Here is a 20,000-nt window from a genome sequence, read left to right on the forward strand (position 1 = left end):
TTTATAATATGTATTAGTATAGATTTGCGCCAGAAAGTGCTATTTGGAAGAATAGATTTTTTAAGCTAAAATTATTCGGTCTAAATGTTGACACTTTTTGTGCTTGTTGGAATAGTAATTGTAGTTAATTATAATTTTTTTATCACCATATCATTTTTTTATTAGTATGGGTTTCTTATTTATGTTGTGTATAGTATTTTCCTCAAAAATTAACTGAACTCTACCTTATCGTTGTTTTAGTATCATATAAAAGCGAACTAAGAAACAGCGGTATTTATTGAATTTAATCTATGATTCATCAGCAAGCAATCAACAATGAGTCGATGTAGGCAATCAACTAAAATAATTCCTGTTACCTTATATGGAAAATCGTCAGATATAATTAATATAACATACATAGTATTTTATGATGAATGGAGAAGAGGGCACACAAGCCTACCAGAACCAGCGGGACCGGTCGGTAGGCGGCACTTTTAGTCCCCCTTCGACTGTCGCTCGCTAATGAACGATCTCGCATGAATATGAATCGACGGATAAATAATTTCGAAGCAGATGTATCGAATAGATATTTTTAACCTTAGCGAGCGCACTGCGCAAGATGCATTCATTTATTTCAGCTTAATTACAATAATGTTTATGTTTTATCGTTACCAAGAATTCTCGGGTTCTTTTTTTATAAATAACAATCATTATTTGATAACGTAATGACTTCACCAATTAATGATTGTCATCATGAATAAAAATGAAACATTATCATTGAAAAGTGTACTATATTTTCTTGTGTAGATATTTCGAATTGAACGTTTTCTTTGAGTAGGTAGACAGGCAGGTATGAATTGCTTTAATTGACAATTTCCGATTATGCGATCCGCAGTCATTATAGCAGAGCACCGATGGAAGGCATGGTCACCTTGAGCGCGACCGATGTTCTTTCTAAATGTGAAATGTTCGCTACGTCATCCATGATCCAGCACGCGCATTTATTGGACGTGGTCGCGATTCCTCGGCGCGTACACCCGCGAGCCGCGAGCGACGCGGCCGGTGCGGGGCGCGCGGGGGCGGGCGGACATGCCAAGGTAGGCGAGCAAGCAACATATTTACTCATACATCGGAGGCGTAAATCACCGTGCATCTATTTCGAGTGGGTCGCGCGGGGCGGGGGACAGACGCCGATGCCGGTCTGGCGCCAGGATTCCCCAGCGCCCCTCGCCCTTCGCCCCTTGCGACACCGTGCCTAACCTACCATGAATACCTCGTTTACCGTGTTATTTTACTCTGCTCATCATTTTCATATTGAACAATGGGCTTGAAATAAGCGTTGGTGAATTACACAGTATTATATGTTAAAAATCAAACTGGTGCAGTCAACGTTTGTATGTTTATTTACAGATATAAGGATGGTGGTGTTTTCAAATTAAATAAGAAATCCAAATCTAATTTATTTAATAGCATAAAATTTTTGTAGGTACATAATGTAAGACGAAGAAGACGTTAAAAAAATTACAATTTCACACACATCTTCACTTTACGTTCAATAGCCAATTAAATGACTTACAATAGAACGTTATAGGGAATTATTATACATTAAAACACAAAATTACTTTGAAGTCAAGAATCTAACAAAAAGACTCGATTGATAAAAAAACCGGCCAAGTGCGAGTCGGGCTCGCGCACAAAGGGTTCCATAGCAGCAAATATAATAAATTACAGTTAAATCAACCTATCTCAAAAACTATAAGAGATACTTTGATCAAACCAAAAATCGTTGAAAGAGTTAATTAGCATGCATCACCTCTATTTTTTTTAGAATTTTATACCCCGTAGTTATAAAAATAGAGGGGGGGGGACATACTTTTTACGACTTTGAGAGCTGATATCTCAAAAACCGTTCACTTTAAGAAAAATGTTTTTTAGAAAACTTTATATCATTTTAAAAGACCTTTCCATTGATACCCCACACGGGTATGTACATCGAAAAAAAAAATTTCATCCCTCAGTTACATGTATGGGGGGCCCCACCCCCAATTCTTTTTTTTACTATTTAGTGTCATATTTTTGTAGCGGTTCATACAACACATATTCCCATCAAATTTCATCACTGTAGTACTTATAGTTTCCGAGTAAATCGGCTGTGACAGACGGACAGACGGACAGACGGACAGACGGACATGACGAAACTATAAGGGTTCCGTTTTTGCCATTTTGGCTACGGAACCCTAAAAATATACATGAATTATGAAATTAGTCAAGCGACATTCCGGCGTCACCGTCCTTCTTATCATTTTTATTATCTTGCGGTTTGTCTTTTTTCTTATCATCCTCCTGGGACTTGCTGGCGTCGGAAGTTGAAGAGCTCTCGAGAGCTTTGAAGAACGCCTGCATGTCTCCTGTGTTGGCTGCTGACGTCACCTCCGACGGCAAACCGAATTGCGACATCACTGGACCCATTTGGCCCGATGACAGAGCCGAGGAAAACTGATTGGCCGCCTGTAAAAACATCAATTGTAGCAACATATCTTATAAGAACACAATATTTTGCAATATCTATATTTTTCTCTCGTTATATTATTTCTCAGTGCAATTATCTTATAAACGTATGCGTAGTTCTAATGAGTTGTAACGTTAATTACAGGAAAATTAGTTCCTAGTATAGAAGCAATTAGTGTGTTAGTTTAGATTAAAAGAAATCGCTAGTTACGTAACATGCAAATGTGAAAATGACCTCACATACACTTTTTAAATTATAAAAAATACAAAGTATGATTTGATTGAACAAACAAATAAATTAAACAATTATGAATATTTTGTAATAACATTGTGCTTGAAAAAAAAAATGTACATACAGTCACAAACATAAATATATTACTATGGGGAGATTAGCAAAAATATCTGACACAAGAACGAGTGTGTGTTAGATAACTAAAATAATTATAAATATAACTCTGTTTTAATATAATCACAACGCGGTTTTTAATTTGCGGTGATATTTCTTCACAAGGAACAATGCATTCGATTCTCGATATCAGCTTTCGATTTTTAGAGTAACATCTCTGGTGTTTAAAAAGAAAAAGCGTTAACTGACGCAACATTGTAACGACGTTCAGTTCATTAAATCAGTATTTGTTTATTATGGTTTATTAGTTAAATCCAATCTTAAAATTACTCGCATCGGTCATTATAACAATAAAATATAAAATGTAATGTATTGAAAAAAGTTAAACAATTGTGCAGTTTTAACAAAACGAAATTATGTATTACATATTTTTATCAATGCCCGACGGAACAAGGTTACGTTATTGAATTTGGTTGGACTGTCAAATGTTGCCTATTAAAATGACTCTAATATAGTAACATATTTATGCTTGTGACTGAACTAACACATAAATAAAAAATAAAACTATGGGAATTAATTTTCCGTGCATACACATCAATATTCAAGTTAACAAGCCATATACTGCATTCATACAGCTCCCAACACAGATGCACAAAAGCTAGCTCAACACAGTAACCCCGTGGGACCGGGCGGGCCGCATGCGGAAGCATCGCGCCGGAAGCGTCGGTCGGTGGTCGCGCGACTGGTTGGTTCACCTGAGCGAACTGCGGTGAGAGCAGTGTGGTCCTTACATCGTCCTGGGGCACGGTGGGCGGCAGGTGCGGCGTGAGGCGCTGCGCGTGGGCCGGCGCGCTGGCCGTGCTCACCACCTCGGGCGCCGCGAGCGCCCCCGCCAGGTCCACGCGCTCCTCCGGCGCGGTGCCTAGCCCAGAGAAATAGCGTTGCAAGTCCGATAGTACTATTTGCCCACCTGAAACATAACCAAGAAGCTTACATCTAATACACTGGAGATTTCAGTATGAACATTAACTTGTAACAAGAAAATATGACCTTGAATGACGCCTGTATGTTTTTTTATCCTTTTCACACCTAACTAACTACCTAGGTGTGAAAGGGATAAAAAAATACAGGCGTCATTCAAGGTCATATTTTCTTGTTACAAGTTAATGTTCATACTGAAATCTCCAGTGTATTAGATATAAGCTTCTTGAACATAACCGCCACGTTGCGCGCCCGTCTCCTGTGATCCCTGAGCGTATATTAATTGATTCCAGGGATTTAACGTTGGGATCACAGTTATTTTAACCAGAGGATTGGCGATTGGATATAGCGTATCATGTCCATATTGAAAGGCGATTGCAGAATAAAAAAAGAGATACGTAGGTTGATGGTTCATTGAGATGCAGTTTTTATTTATTTTACTACTTTTGTAGTGTTCATTAAATTTAAAACAGACTTATATTAAAGAAGTGGGGTTAAGCTTGCTTGCTTTCTATTAAATGGAATATGTTATATAATACAATACATAACATTATTTACCCAACTACATAATATGTGGGTGGTGTCAGATTTCATATTGGGATAACCCCAAATTGTGCTGAATCACTGTTTAGTTATGATAATTCATAATACATATTATATTCTTTCAACATTTTGATACTTGAAAGTATTGATGTAACAATTTATCCAATTATTTTACACATCACATTATATGATTTATGTTAAAACTTGACTGACACATTGTAGTAACTGACTCATAAAAATAAAAAAAGACGGGTTGCACTCCGGGAGTGCCGGCAGAAGTGAAAACTTGATTATTAACGTTGAGCATGTTTGATATCCATCCGTCTTACGCTTTTTCGATCAGGTTACGTGTCCTGACGCGAGTTTAAGATTTTATACTCAACACCGCTAAGTTTTCACTTCAAAAAGGTCTATGTATTTGTTTGAAAGGGATATATCCGATCCATGTTTCCATCATCATACTCACTTCTGGGTTGAGAAGCAGTTGCAGTTGCAGTGTTGGGTGGTGTGGCAGTTGGGGCTGGCACATCTCTTGCGCGGGACGGAGTCCTAGCCGCTGGGGCTTCAGTAGTGCGAGGGGCACTACCACCACGGGAGCTGCTGTTACTGCCCGCGGAGGGGCGGCTGCTTGTAGTAGTACTGCCACTGTTGCTGCTGCTGTTATTTCTGAAAGAATAGTTGTTTATCTGTTGCTTGTTACATAAAAGACAGAATTAGGTTAATGTTACAAAACGCACGAGATAGGAATAAGTCTTGACTAAATGCTTTCTGATTAGCAAGGTAACATGAATTTAATTAAGTTAAGTAACATATATAAAAAAATTATTAAAGTGAAACTTTTATTACATCGTCTCAACTTTTTGGTCTGTGTAGCGCATGTCCCGTGATGGTCGGCTGCCGAGTAGGTATAAAGCAGTGTTCGGAACTGTACGATATTATTATCGTGGTTTCATAAAACCACACAACATTTTTATTTGTGTATTGTGTATAAATGTTGATGCTATATACATATATAACATAACTCTTACCCCATTGTTCCCAACAAGGAAGACAATCCACCAATTTGACCAACTCCACCAAACAACTGCATCAACTGCTGCTGAGACATATTGTTGAGCAAGTTCTGCAGTTCACCATCCTGGGCCCCGCTGCCACCACCTCCCCGACCACCTGATGTGGGGGGATTGTTCAGTGCTTCGTTGATGCGACGGCATAGTTCATCATCCTTGTCAGTTTTAGGCTCCTACAAAAATTATACTTTAGAAAAATCCAACCTGTGATTTTGTAACATTATAAAACTTACATTTATAAACATTTATGTTTGTTTGTATTTATGTAACTTAAGAGTAAAATTTATTAAAATGTACTTACTTGCATCCAAAAGAAATACTTCTTTGAAAATGATTTGAATTTCAGCACATATACTCTGCCTGTAGTACATTCATTGACTCGCACAAATTCACAATCATCAGGGAAAATAAGCAAATCGTCCTCGACTTCGCCTGTAGTGCGATCCTTCCAACAAAAGTGCATGAGGGAATCTTCTCCTTGGTAGACATAAAGAAGGCCCTTCCTCTTGTCTGGATGGACCATACGCCCTTTCAATGTCATTCTACCAGCTCGAAATTCTACCAAGTGTTTGTTTCCACCAGAACTCCCTCCGAGACCCGAAGTATTTCCAAATAAAGCAGTAGCAGACATTGTAATTGATCCTATGATTTCAAATTGTTTACTTTGAAAAAGCCTTAATTGAGATTGGCCGGAAAAGGTTTCGAAATTTAATAAAATCTTACAAACATAATAACAATCAACAACTTACCTTGTGAAAACTGGATTAAAATAAATAAATCTGTGAATTAGTTTTATAATATAGATTGTATTTCTTACAGAAAATTATTTTCAAGATTTGACAAAAATGCAATAGTAATTGTCACAGTGTTACCAACTTGTATTAAAAAATATCCCTCTGAAAATAAATCTTTCTCTATGACATAATATGTACCTATGTACCTAATTTATTTTTTCAAATAAATGCTAAGGATCTAAAATGTATTTAATTTTTGTATTTTTTTAGAAATATGGTTCTAATCTAATCACAATTACATGTTTGAAGTTACAAAAATCAGGTCCCATAAAGGTTAGTTTTCATTTATAATGATTCCCTATATTTAGGGAAATTATTCATTTGCAACACTAAATAACCATAAACTATGAACATTTTTTTAAATTTACAAACGGATGCAGCCGATGACAACATGCACGACTTTTGGAAAGTTAGCATTTTTATTATTTCTTAGCTTTTTCCTGGTACAGTATGTAAGAAATTCTAAAAAGCTATTTCAATAAAAAATTGCAACTCAAATTATCGTTAAATATCAAAGTAGATTATATAGTCATAAATAAATTTTGATAATCTAACTGCCTATAAGTAAAATTTAAGTGAAATACTTGTAAAATTGTACTAATACGAACTTATTACGAAGAGCGATGCGTAAAGTGTTACAATTATTAAATAATAAGTATTACAAATTAAAATAATCACAAAAAAAAGAAACACCGTACTTTGCTTTATCTGTGTTGACTGTCGTTGACATTTGTCATTTAACAATTGTCAATTCTTTGTATTCTATCAATATAATTTTTCATTAATTTTTCACGTTGTTGATTGTTTCTTGAGCCCCGATTGTCTTGTGAAAATTTTATATGTTAGTTTTCCATTAACACAATACTAATTTTTATTTGTAAATGACAATCTATTTATTGTAATAGAGATATAGTTGAAGTTTTGATATAAACAAAAGTGATAAGAAGAAAGAAGCATTTTCATAAAGTATTAATTGCTTATAATTAAATTGATTAAAATGAGCGGCGTTCAGACAGGTCAGTGTTCAATATTTACAACATACTTATCTATTCCTCTTACTTTTAAAAAGTTGTGTAATTTTCTTTTTTCCGTTCTCTTTTATTCTTTTATCAATTGGCCTACTTTCGTATTCCACGATGCGCCTTCAACAAGAAAACGAAATGCGAATATTGTTATATTGATGTTTGTTATGGAAATTATCACTGTTATTATTTATACATTTCATAATCTTAAATCCATAATTTAATGCACAAGACCTGCATTTTGTATGTATATTTAGTTATGGTATACATAATATAAGATAAGTGCCATTGGAGTTCTTTCCTCAATGAAACATGCATGACTCATAGCATGTATTGTGTGTAAGTCTCAAGCCTGTTTTCATCTTCTGCTGATAATGACTATGATAGCCTATTTGGCATGGCTTTTTAGAAGTCATTTCCTTTTAAAGGGTTACATAAGCTGAACAATTTATTTAGCATTATCAGAAAGCTGTAAAACTGTCCTAAATGTGTAGTTGGATATGATGCAGTGTTAAAATCTGATTACTTCTTACATATACTGCAACAAAATACACCAACAATTTAATTATTAATTCCACAATATTGTAATAATATTGTGTGCTGAAATTGATTCAACTAGTGTCCATTACTAGTTGCGCCCTGCATTACCACCCACATCATGCATGATGTTAGATATCCTATAAACCGCCTACATAAATTGACTATCAAACATTGAAAGAATTTTTCCAATCAGTCCAGTATTTTTATTTCCTGAAATTAATATATTCAAATAAACAAAGGTTTCAGTACAGCTATATTTATACAAACTAAACAACTGTTTACGGTATATAAATGAAATAAAATATTTTAATATCAAATTATTCAATATTAACTATGTAGGTACCATAATTATTCTTGTTTTGAAATAAAAGGTCACATCAAAACATTATAACTCAATACTTGAATTTGAGACTATACTCTTTTTTTTTAATAATTGCAAAATTATTAAAAAAGTTTTCATAGCAAAAAGCATTATAATTAAAATTGAAATTTTAATTATTTTCACATTTGAATAATTATCATGGGTGCTTGCTTCTTGAAGAAAAGTCTTGTATAAAGTATCGGTTAAACAAAAATCTATTTTAATGGTTCAAATTCAATTTTATAAAACCTCTATCAATAATTTAATGGAAGATATTTTTTTTGCAAAAAATAAAAAAAAAATGTTAAATAATAATAAAATCACCTAAGTACCTGATTATGGTATAGATATTAATTATTAATTATAATTAAGACATATTGTCTTAATTATTATATAAAATTAATATAAACTCTATTATGTTGCCTGGGCTCATATAAATAATAAACCTGAAAAAAAATCATAGTAAAAAGTTGCATATTTAGCTCATTTCTGATGCATATTAGATTTAGATAAAATATGTTATTTTAAATAAAGTTAGACATTCAAATTGAGAGCAGACTGAATTCCTTTATGAATCACAGTGACTTGAGCAATTTACCATTTTTTGTGGTATATTGCCAAGAGGTGACGTAAGGAGGTTTTGTTGCGAGTTCGGCGGTTCAGTGGCGAGTTTTCGACGCTCACTTGCCTCCGGCGCTGTCAATAAACTTTACCATACACGGCAAGGTTACTTTTTTGGCATTATTTTATGTCCCGCCACTATAGACGTCGTATGCGCTTAGGTTATACCGAATTCGACATAGGTACATAAAATACTAAAGTGATTTGAGAATATACGTCGTTTAAGGTCAAGAACATTATAATATACATAGAAATAATAATGTTTAAAGCTCGCGTGGTAGGTGGTGAAAGTGGCTAATGCGAGCACTCGGGCAACGGCGCGAGACGAGCGCGGGCGATTGCGCTAGCGAGCCCAACGTGGCGGAAGAAAGGAAACATATTGCTGCCTTTATCATCACAGCGAATATATTTAAATTGTATTCCATGAAACTATTGTGATCAAATAAAATATGTCAGTCATATAATTACCTCAGGAACAATTATTGTTGCAGTGTCATGTTTTATGTTTAGTGTTTTTATTTTTGTTGCCAATGTGCGTCCGATCACCTCGCTCTTTAGGAACATTTAGATTGGACAGTTATTTTTTTACAATTAAAAATATGCAAAATTGCCGCGGCAGACGAGGTAGATAGTCGAAAGGATGGCGGGTCTCGGAGACAGAAGTACCGGGCCAGCGAGTTTGGAGTATATGGAAGATCCTTACTTTGTGCCACCTGATGATGATTCCACTCCTAGCTTTGACGTCGCAGTAGATGAATTGGATGAATTAGAAGAAATTGTGAACTGGACCCCTGATGATGCGGAAGCCGAATGGCGTTCCTTGCCAGAACTAGCCGAATCTGCCTTATGTATAGAAACAGAATTTTACATGGACAATCGTCGCCGTCGACTTCGTATATTTAGAAAAAAAATGCGTGAAGTCCGGGTTACATTTCAAGATTTAACAAAACCGTATCTTGCCAAAGTGTCGAGCCACACAAATTACAAAAAGTTTTTAGGAATAACTCCAGGAGGTTAGTGTTTGGGTGATCTCATTTCAAAGCATCGTTACTTTGTGAAGTTTGTCATGTTTATATAATAGGCCCTTCATTTGCTGAGAGTTGTCTTAAGTTTACCACAGATAAAGAATACATTCACATTATTGTAGGCTGTAGCAATACAGTATAAATACAGTACACGTCACTATACCCTGTCGGGTAAAACTTGTTATTGGTCTGTTCTCTCAAACTGGTTATATGAATAGGTAGCAATATGTTTTCATACGAGCATGTCATGGCAATGTCTACAAAATTTAGAAATTGTATGTATTTTTTACCTACTATAATGATATTCTATAAGTTTTCACGGTGTCAACAAAGTATCATAATAAGTTTGTGCACTTTGTGTTTGTGTTTATATCCATATCATAATATTGGTAGTGTGTGCATAAACGTCACTTCAGGCTCCACATTAAAGTTGTGTTACAACATTGCGAAAAACTCGAATAATTAATCGTCTGTAGTCACTGCGAATTACGAAGCGTTAGTAAACACGTATGTATATATAGATGTCGACTCTTGTTTTTGTTATGACTAATAAAAGATAAATCAAGAAAACGTCATTGTTAACACACTTGTGTTCATTGAATCTATGTACACAAACTTCAAGTCAGTTAATGGCAACGTAATCAATGTACCTGTATAAATTAATATTCTATTAGTTTCTAGTTATTATTATTAAGTCGAGCACAGTAATTAAGTATTAATATTTTTTTCCGAATCGAATAGAGCACCTTAACCTTTAGTACCCTAATATTTCGAATAGAAAATATTCCTTACTATAATTATTATTCTATTACTTGGTAATTCTTTACATGTCTTACGGGCATCTAGTTATTATGTTCAAAATACTTTATTATATTAAGGTGTCCACTAATTTGTGAAAGTACCTTCAAATTTATAAGTCTACATCGAAATTGTAATCTGATTTTAATTGTCTTAATTTGTTTAACTACTATGTACATCGTGCAAGCAATATAAATCAGTATATTTTTATATCAGCTGAAGAAGCGATGCCTGGCAGCGGCGCAGGCGACGCGCACGTCGTCGACGAGTTAGCCGGGCTGACCCCGGAACAAGCGGAGCAGCTCAAAGCTGAGTGGAGCCGCGAGCTCGCCAGGGTGGAGGACGAGATCGCGACACTCCGCACCGTGCTGCAGAGTAAAGTGAGTTTATCACATAGTAAAGGTGCTTCCCGCGTCTGTCCTAATGTCTGTTTGTATGTATGATACACAACGGATTTTGATGCAGTTTTTTATAGATAGAATAATTCAAGAGGAAGTAGTATCTAATATTTTAATATTATTACTGGAAAATAAAAAAAATAATTTGGAAAATCCAAAAGTGCACGCCTCATATTTTTTTTAATAATTATTTATTAATTATTATTTTTGTTTATTTAATAACAATTAAACCACATCGAATCAGACCCTTAAAAATGAAAGGGTTCTATTCCTGAGCATACTCAAGCGTAAGAGAAAAAAAAAGACTCGATTAGTAAAGTATTTCGGTCGCTATCGTGTTAACAAGAAAATCCTCCGCACATACAGACACACGGACGTCCAAGACAGAACTTTTTTAAACTGTTTTTTAACTAGTTTAAATAACAAAAATGACATCAAAAATATCATGAATGTTAAAAATAGTGTTTTTTCTTAATATGTGTGTGTATGTATTATCTTACAAGTGCAATGTATGATACATAAAGACATTTTAAGTTTGAAAAATCAGATGTTTTGCGCGAAGTGACAGTAGTACCCACCTCAACGCTTCGCTTATGTGATCCATTGAAATGTTACATTTTTTAGGCCTGACCTTGAGTTTTTTAGAGGACGCAATTTTATTTTTTTGATGTGTAGGGGGGGTCAGTGTGAAGCTAAAACCAAGTTTGTGGGGTCGCCACCCTTATCCCATGGCCGCCATCTTGAAAATAGCGGTTGAAATGGTTTTAACGATATATCTCTTAAACTATTTATCTGATAATAAAACAATTTTAACATTATTTGTTGCAAATTAAATTCTCTACAACTTTGATTCAGTAACTTTTTGTCGTAGAACTATAAATAAAAAAGTTATAAGCGAAAATGTTCAGAAATTAGAGCTATTTATATTTTTCAATAAAACTTTTTTTTATCATTTTACGAAGAAATGATATGATTTTACGAAGAAATGAATGGCTTATAGCCATAAGGCCGCCCACTGTATGCCGATTGTATCTTTTATTTTGTGTCGTCTTAATCTTGTATTTCCTATACAGTGAAGAATAAATAAAAAAAATAAATAAATATAAGACTATTTTTGTAGATTGTTTTTCGAGGAACAACTTTTATATACAACATTTTTTCATTACGTCAATAGCTAAGGTTTTACAGCGCTCAGAAGTGAGTACTATTTTTCAGTAGTAACTATACATAATAAATTGGCTATTGGCTCTTTTCCCAGACTCCACAACAATGGAAGCACACTGCAGAACATTTCAGCCCTGCTTTTCGACGTAAAAAAAAACGCACTTCCAGACTCTACCTCCTGGGTTGTGGGGAAAAGATTCAATAATTAATTATTAATAATATTGTAAAATTAATTATTAAAAATATCATTATAACAAAAATAAAATAATTACTGGTGACAAATTATTATTAGTACACACATAATATATCGTATTCTGTATAGTAAAGAGTACTTAAAATAGTACTCACTTCGGATGGCTGTAAAACCTTAGCTATTTACTTAATGAAAAAATGTTGTAAATAAAAGTTGTTCTACGAAAAACAATCTACAAAAATGGTCTGATATAATTTCTTCGTAAACTTATAAAAAAAAGTTTATTGAAAAATATAAACATCTCTAATTTCTGAACATTTTCGCTTATAACTTTTTTGTTTATAGTTCTACGACAAAAAGTTACTGAACCTAAGTTGTAGAGAATTTAATTTGCAACGAATAATGTTAACATTGTTTTATTATCAGATAAATAGTTTAAGAGATATATCGTAAAAACCATTTCAACCGCTATTTTCAAGATGGCGGCCGTGGGACAAGGGTGGCGACCCCACAAACTTGGTGATAGCTTCACACTGACCCCCCCTACACATCAAAAAAATAAAATTGCGTCCTCTAAAAAATGCGACCCCAAATGTAACTTTTCAATGGACCAATGAGGCGTGCAATAACATCTAGCCTCTAGGTAACCGTATTGTGCTTTATGCTGGTTTTTTTGACAAGCAGTCTTCTCGTTAGTCGAATACAAGTGTTTCCTCTACTGATCGCAATGAAGCAGATTGTTATCTTTGTATTGATGTTTATTTAGACTTTCCAAAAGTATGTGTCATCGATATCGAAACTGATGAATAGAGAGTTAGGAGTTAGGACTTAGGACCATAACACTGATCCTAATTTATAGGTATATAAATTTTGAATTCTTTATTCTTTTCGAGACCTGAACGTAATATAATAAACAGAACGTTCACCATTTTGCCCTTTTAGCCTCAGATACACATTAACAACAACATTACGTAAAACCTTTAAATACGTGTATCATGTATTTCTTGAATATTGATAGCATTAATATTACAGTCCCATGTTTCATGATTTCTTAGACATGTAAAAATCCAATTAGACAATAGAATACAAGTTTATTTTCACATAATGCCTCCGTATGACGATAAAGAATCGATAATCCTATTATAAACACAGACGTAGTACCTACTTAATTACCTTAGAATGTATTTATTAAATGTTCTTCCAAAATTTCAGTATAACATTGAATATATTACCCACTTGTGAAAACGTTTTATACCTCTCTAATTGAAACTAATTATGTACCGACTCAGTAGATTATGAAAACTTTCGGATTTCGGCCCCAAACCTCCTTTTGTGTGTCAGAGCAGAATCTACAACATATTGTGCTAATAAACTGGGTTTTTTGTAGTTGACTCTTATATTTTATATATTTATAACTAGTCACTTGTTAAACTTGTAAGGGGAAAAGTTATGATTTATGGAATGCTTTCATACTCATAGGTAGGTTCATTACATTAATCGTTCGGTTTCATAGGCAAAAATTTTAAACTACATGATAAATATCCTAACAGATCAAACGATAAACTTAACATAGTGATTAAATTTTGGATACGTTATCAAGGCGAAAATTTTATCAACTGATATTGTACTACTAAACTTACGTTGCTCAACTTGGAGGATAAGGAATTTAGATATAAGTATGTATAATTATTTTTATACTTACACGCGATAAAATTTCATTTAGTTTAGGACTTTTCAAATATGATTAAAATGTAAAGTTTGAAAAAACATGCATATAAATATAATAATTAAAGCATATCTATAACTGGATCAAACAATTTATGAAAACGTGGATAACGTTATTATTACGAGTCTGGTGCATAGGTATTACAAAAAAAAATGTACTGTATTATAATCCATACCGCTATATATGCTAGTAAAAATGTAATTATAATTATAGAAGTGTGAACAATTCTAGATTTTTAAAATAAAAGGCACAGTTTTATAAATTTTTAAATTAATCACAAAAACTACAACCGGTTTCGATACATCATCCTCAGGTAGATTTCCCTAAAATTCAGTTCTATTCAAAAAATGGTGTGATGTTGTTGAACAGAATTAAAAAGCCAATCTAAAATTAATGAAACATCCGCGATACATCTCGTCGATAAGTAGGTATTATATAATTACTAGAAATTATTATTTTATCATATAGCGCAGTAATATAGCCTGAATAAATTTCTAGTGTTATGAAAGTCGACGAGACTCGAAGTTATCATCGATCAAACGTTGAACAACTTGTCTTACAAAATTATATAAATGCATATACCTAATTTGTGTTCTCGTTGATCTATTATTGCAACATCGTAGCCGATTAAATAATAATGTACATGTTTATCTCATGCATAAAAGGTTAATTTTTGCAACAACAAAATGTTCACAATTAGAATGGAAATGCGATAAGGCCAAATACCACACATATAACATTGAATTATGGGTGAAGGTCGTATTGCAGTGTTTAAAATTAAGTACTTGCTCGCTTATTGTACTATGGTCGATTTTATCAAATTCACCTAGAATGACTTTACTCTTTTATGTGCAAACAAAGGTTATCAGATTATATTAAATACAAAATAAATAAACACATTTTTATAAGCACCAATGCAATTTTATAAAAATCTTGTGCTTGTTTTGCATTCAGTATTTGATATAAATTATGCGAACTAATTTTAGAAAAATACCTATTTTTTATTAGGCAGAGTGTTATAAGCTAGCTTTATATGTTTAACGATTAATCTATTTAAACATTAATAACTTATACAAATTCCTTTAGATCCGCCAAAGTTCCGAGTTGAAACGAAAGCTTGGCATCACCGTCTGGAAGGAGATCACTGAGGACGTCAATCAAGGATTGAAAAACGTTAAAGAGAGCCAAGTGTAAGTGATCATAATATTTGTTTAATATAAATAATTCAAACAACAAGAGGTCTTCAATTCGATTGCCGATACAAATACATGTTTACTTTTTAGTCCGATAAGAAATAGAAGTCTAATTCACTGCTTGTCCGTCATTGTCGAACAAGAAACACCTAGACTCACAAGTCACAATCAGTCCGACTCAAAACTCTGCCTACGCGTGTTTGCAGGCCAGAGTTTTCTAATGAGCTATATAAAAGACTAAAATAAGGTGTTAATTTTTGCCTACCTTTAAATAAGCGATTATGATGCTAGATGTTTATTGTACCTACATCAAGTTTGTCCTTAAAGAAAATTATTGATCAGTGAAACAGGTGTGAAATATACCTGTATTTATTTTAGTTCGTCATCAATATCTAATAGCTACTTGCTAACATTTTACGCATTTGAACATTGATAACACACTCGTAAAGTCGGCTTGAATCATTAGTCATAATTGCTATTGATAACGAACATTATTTAACGGCGCAATCGCTTGTTTATTCGTATCACGCGTATGCAAATTGTCTAACCTTACGTCAATTTTAATGTAATTTGTATGAAATTTGTACTTTGCTTTTCCCATTTTTTAATTAATTTTTAATGACAACTTACTATAAATATGGATTGATAGAAAATATAAAATTTAACTTCATGTTGATGTACGTGCACCTTATTTTAATAGATTTACTTCAATGAAAGTTTTTATGTGTAGCTAATTAATGCGGATTATTGTAACGTAGATATAGATTAAACGTCATTGATAGAAAAGTAGGGTTTCACTATTACAGAATTATGTAAATGTGTAATGATGCAATGAAAAGGCGCGGCTCCGCCCGGGCTAACCCGGAATCATAAAATATAGCCTTTGTTCATCAAAAGACGAAAGTTCTTTATAACATTAGTGTAGATGTAGATTATTCTAGCACTTGATTTTAGGAACCATTTTAAAATCCTACAAAAATGAGCGTGTGTGATGAATGAAACAATAAATAGCAAATAAATCTAATACATAATTGCCAGTTGCCACAAATGGATTATCTACTTCTTATCTCCTAATAACGGGAAATTTCTGTTCTATTGATATCTGATGTCGTAAAAAAGATTATTTGGGGCTTCATTCAGCCTCAGGCTTAGTTTTCTACTACTACATATTTATGTATACATACATAACATAAGCCTTACATAATATTGTCTCTTCAAAAATACCCTGTATCTTCTTATAATCACATTTTCAAATGCACGAGAAAGATATTCACGACAATTTAATTGTTTTATTAACGTCTAGTCCGCGCAATGGGTACATATATTTTTTGAGAACATGTCCTTAAGTCGCAACAAACAAACAAACGAATAATCAATTATACATCCTCTCTATAGATTGGCTTAGACAAGCGATGTCATCAAAGCATCCAAGTTCCATAGAAAGAAAGATTAAAATTATTAATGAATATTCCAGATACCAAAAAACCGAATCTGTGATAAAGTCGACTGCGGAGAAGACGACCTCGATCCTCGGCGGTCTGACGGCCGGCGTCACGCAGAAGATCGGTCAGATGCGCAACTCCGACTCGTTCCGCTCCATCGAGGAACGTATGGGATACGCGTATGAGAACGTTAAGGTATGCGTTGTTGAGAATATTTGACTAGTTATCTTCTTAATATATATAAATATCGTGTCACAATGTTTGTCCTCAATGGACTCCTAAACCACTATAATAAAATTCGCACACCATGTGCAGTTCGATCCAACTTGAGAGATAGGATAGTTTAAACATGTAGGTACCACGGGCGAAGCCGGGGCGGACCGCTAGTAATACTATATACATGTGTCGATAAAGTGTAGGAAATTTTTGAGGTATTCGTTTTCGGATAATTTATGGTGTGTTGATCCTACACGTGGAAGGCTACTTTTATGAAAATGATATAGTGAGGTATCAACCTCATTCACCTGAATCGTTTACGTTAACGTAAGAAACGTGCAGGCACCTATTGTTTATTTTACTTTGTATTATTTTTAAATATGAAATTCTGTTACTTTTTCAAAGATCTAATCGAATTTGAAATTAAGCGAAGATTGATTTTAGTTTAGATCACCAAAAAGGCTACTCTCATCTAGAGATCAAGTATGTACATAATAAAAGAGTTTTTTCTTCTGTTATGTATGTCCGAATGTGATATTTAATTTGCATGAAGGAGTAACAAACAAACTCACATTTGTAATCTTACTAGGATTTGAATGTAATATGTATAAGGGCTGATTTTTCAATCCTTGGTTAAAACTTATTCGTCGAATAATGTATAGAACTACCATTTTAAAAACGTATTCTAATTGCCCGTATTTGACAGTTTACGTGACATTTTAATATTATCGTGTAATACTTTATTGGACGGATAAGTTTTATCCAAGCATTGAAAAATCGGTCCTAAAAAATATATGAAACGGAACAAAATATATTGCAGGGTAAAGTATCGTCCAGATCGAACTCGACGCAGAGCTTCGACGAGGCGCTGCGCGACGCGAGCCGCAGTGCGAGCGGCGCCACCTCGCCCTCCATCCCCGAGAACAAGCCGCTGCCTTAGTGCGAGTGCGACCCACATACCCCATCTCGCTCCCACACACACCACGCGATACTATGTACTAATAAAGTTGGAACACACACGAGTTTTATTTCTATGTAATGACAGTTTTTTGCAATTTCAACCCGTTTTAACAATTAATACTTGTAATATAAACATGGAATAAATGGGCCCCATTTCGAAATACAATTTTACCTAGATATTTTTTCATCGGAACTTCTAGGATAAATGAACTGACAGGGATTTTTCTATAATTATTAACGCAACACTATAAACCCCACAATAATTATTGTAGACTTAAGATTATTGTGCCCCGGGTCTTATGAACGGTGTCTAGTGTACGATTAAAAAGTACTTCATCTGTCATTGACGCGTCTTGTGGCGTGGTGAACTAACGGGCGAGCCTTGAATTAAAATGGGAGTGTATTCTGTTTCTTTCGTGGTGTGTAGTCTTGCATTCCGACTAATATTTATTGAAATCGTTATAATCTATGTGTTATATGCGAGAAAACGACGTAAAAAAGAAGCAGGATCGAGGCACGGTGTCCACACTTAAAAGCTTTGCAAAAGAATTTTATATACTCTATATACTTGTTGGTATCACATTGTTGTAATTTAATATAACTATGTATAATAATTGTCAACTTGCCCGATGCCTGTGTGCAGTTCAAAATGATAAAGATATTTTTATAAGATGCTTAGCTTTCCTTATAAATATTTCCATTATTTACATTGATACATTTTAAATGGAAAATAAAGTTTATGTACTAAATGACATGTGTTTTTTATTTCATACTAGATTTCCGCCGGCGGCTTCGCCCGCGATTCCAAAGAAAAACCAGTTTTATATATCCCGATTTCCGGGATAAAAAGTAGCCTGTCTCTGTACACAACAAACATTGTAATCAGTTCAGTAGTTTTTACATAAAAGAATATCGAATATAAATCCTCACAAACTTTCGAATTAGGGACTGTCTATATATACAGGCAATGGCTAGCAAGAGAGTCAGAGCCACGTATCGTATCGAGCCTGCACGAAATATTTTTTTTTTAATAATATTAGGAGGATAACGAAAAGAAACTTAATAAATCTGCTCCAAAATATTAAATACCTACCTAACAAGTTGATGTCAACAATGAAAAATACAATACAATCTTAGCAGATTATAAATATGTATGATGAATTATGTTATACGATTTCATTTGATTACATAACATACCGTTTACATTTTACTTGATGATATAATAATGCATTATGAAACAAGGTCGATATGAGCTGGCGACACAGGGAAGTCTTCTACAAAAGAAATAAAAAACAATATTTTAAATAAACAGTTTTATTTAAACCTATTACATATAATATGTCCATCATGCGCTACATTATCTCTATACCTATTTGTTACCAATGTGTAAATGGATATGATATAAAAATAACCAAACGATTATACAGTGGCAATTTTGACGGTTGTGTAAGATAATAAAAATATGTAGTATAACGATGGCGTAATTTTATCATTAAAAACTCAAAGCATTTTCACAATTCACCAACTTATACATAAACCTATCAAGTATGTAACACAAGCTTACAATAAACGTTCAAGAAACGGTAGCTTCATTTTGTTCCAATAGGCGTTACATATTTAATCAAATTGTAAACAAAAAAATATATTATATGAAATCTGAGATCTACTATTTTTTAAAGAAAACTGAAGCAAATAGGCGCGTGTTTACATTAGATAAATCCTTGGTTATTAAACCTAATTTCAGGTTAAAAGAATAATTTTTCGTAACTGAGGCGGATGATGTTAATGGTATCTATAAACACCTCTATTATTATCAAACCAAGGATGCTTCTTACACTTTACAGCAAAAAAAAAATAATTTTGACACATAATTGATATTTTTATGCAGCTGTTTTATCAAATTCAAATAAATAAAAACAAATTTCCACTCTTAGTATCTTATACAATTATTTTGTAAGGAGAATAGTTCATACTTCTTACTTCAAGGCGCGTCGTTAAATAATCGAGGAGGGCCCCAGAATACATTTTATTTATTAACTATACAACTAGATTTGAGACTACAAATTATGTACAGTTTGCAATAACAATTATGTAAGGGTTATTTTTAAGATGGTTTGAGC

At 33.6% G+C, this 20,000-nt stretch overlaps 2 protein-coding genes across 4 annotated transcripts; one reads left to right on the forward strand and one right to left on the reverse strand.

Moving 5' to 3' along the window:
- Positions 1-2,224: 2,224 nt before the first annotated feature.
- Rpn13 (regulatory particle non-ATPase 13) lies at positions 2,225-6,333 on the reverse strand. 3 transcript variants are annotated; one of them, XM_089696570.1, is made up of 6 exons: positions 6,177-6,333; positions 5,729-6,069; positions 5,386-5,600; positions 4,824-5,023; positions 3,589-3,755; positions 2,225-2,487 (listed from the first exon to the last, which is right to left on the reverse strand). In XM_089696570.1, the coding sequence occupies exons 2-6, from the start codon at positions 6,056-6,058 to the stop codon at positions 2,242-2,244; spliced, it is 1,158 nt and encodes a 385-aa protein (XP_089552696.1). In that variant the 5' UTR covers positions 6,059-6,069; positions 6,177-6,333; the 3' UTR covers positions 2,225-2,241. The 3 variants fall into 3 exon arrangements, with proteins under 3 accessions (XP_089552696.1, XP_089552695.1, XP_089552694.1); XM_089696569.1 differs by having other exon boundaries at positions 3,625-3,803; XM_089696568.1 differs by having other exon boundaries at positions 3,589-3,803.
- A 2,722-nt stretch (positions 6,334-9,055) lies between these two features.
- LOC149487884 (tumor protein D52) lies at positions 9,056-18,632 on the forward strand. Its single transcript, XM_089696591.1, has 5 exons — positions 9,056-9,778; positions 10,805-10,968; positions 15,156-15,259; positions 16,737-16,899; positions 17,741-18,632. Exons 1-5 carry the CDS (start codon positions 9,406-9,408, stop codon positions 17,858-17,860), a joined length of 924 nt encoding a protein of 307 aa, XP_089552717.1. The 5' UTR covers positions 9,056-9,405; the 3' UTR covers positions 17,861-18,632.
- Positions 18,633-20,000: the final 1,368 nt, after the last annotated feature.

The sequence above is a fragment of the Colias philodice genome, chromosome 6, assembly GCF_061535455.1.
Source record: "Colias philodice isolate Cphi_HAF_F1 chromosome 6, ilColPhil1 Martin Lab GWU primary, whole genome shotgun sequence".
NCBI lineage: Eukaryota > Metazoa > Arthropoda > Insecta > Lepidoptera > Pieridae > Colias > Colias philodice.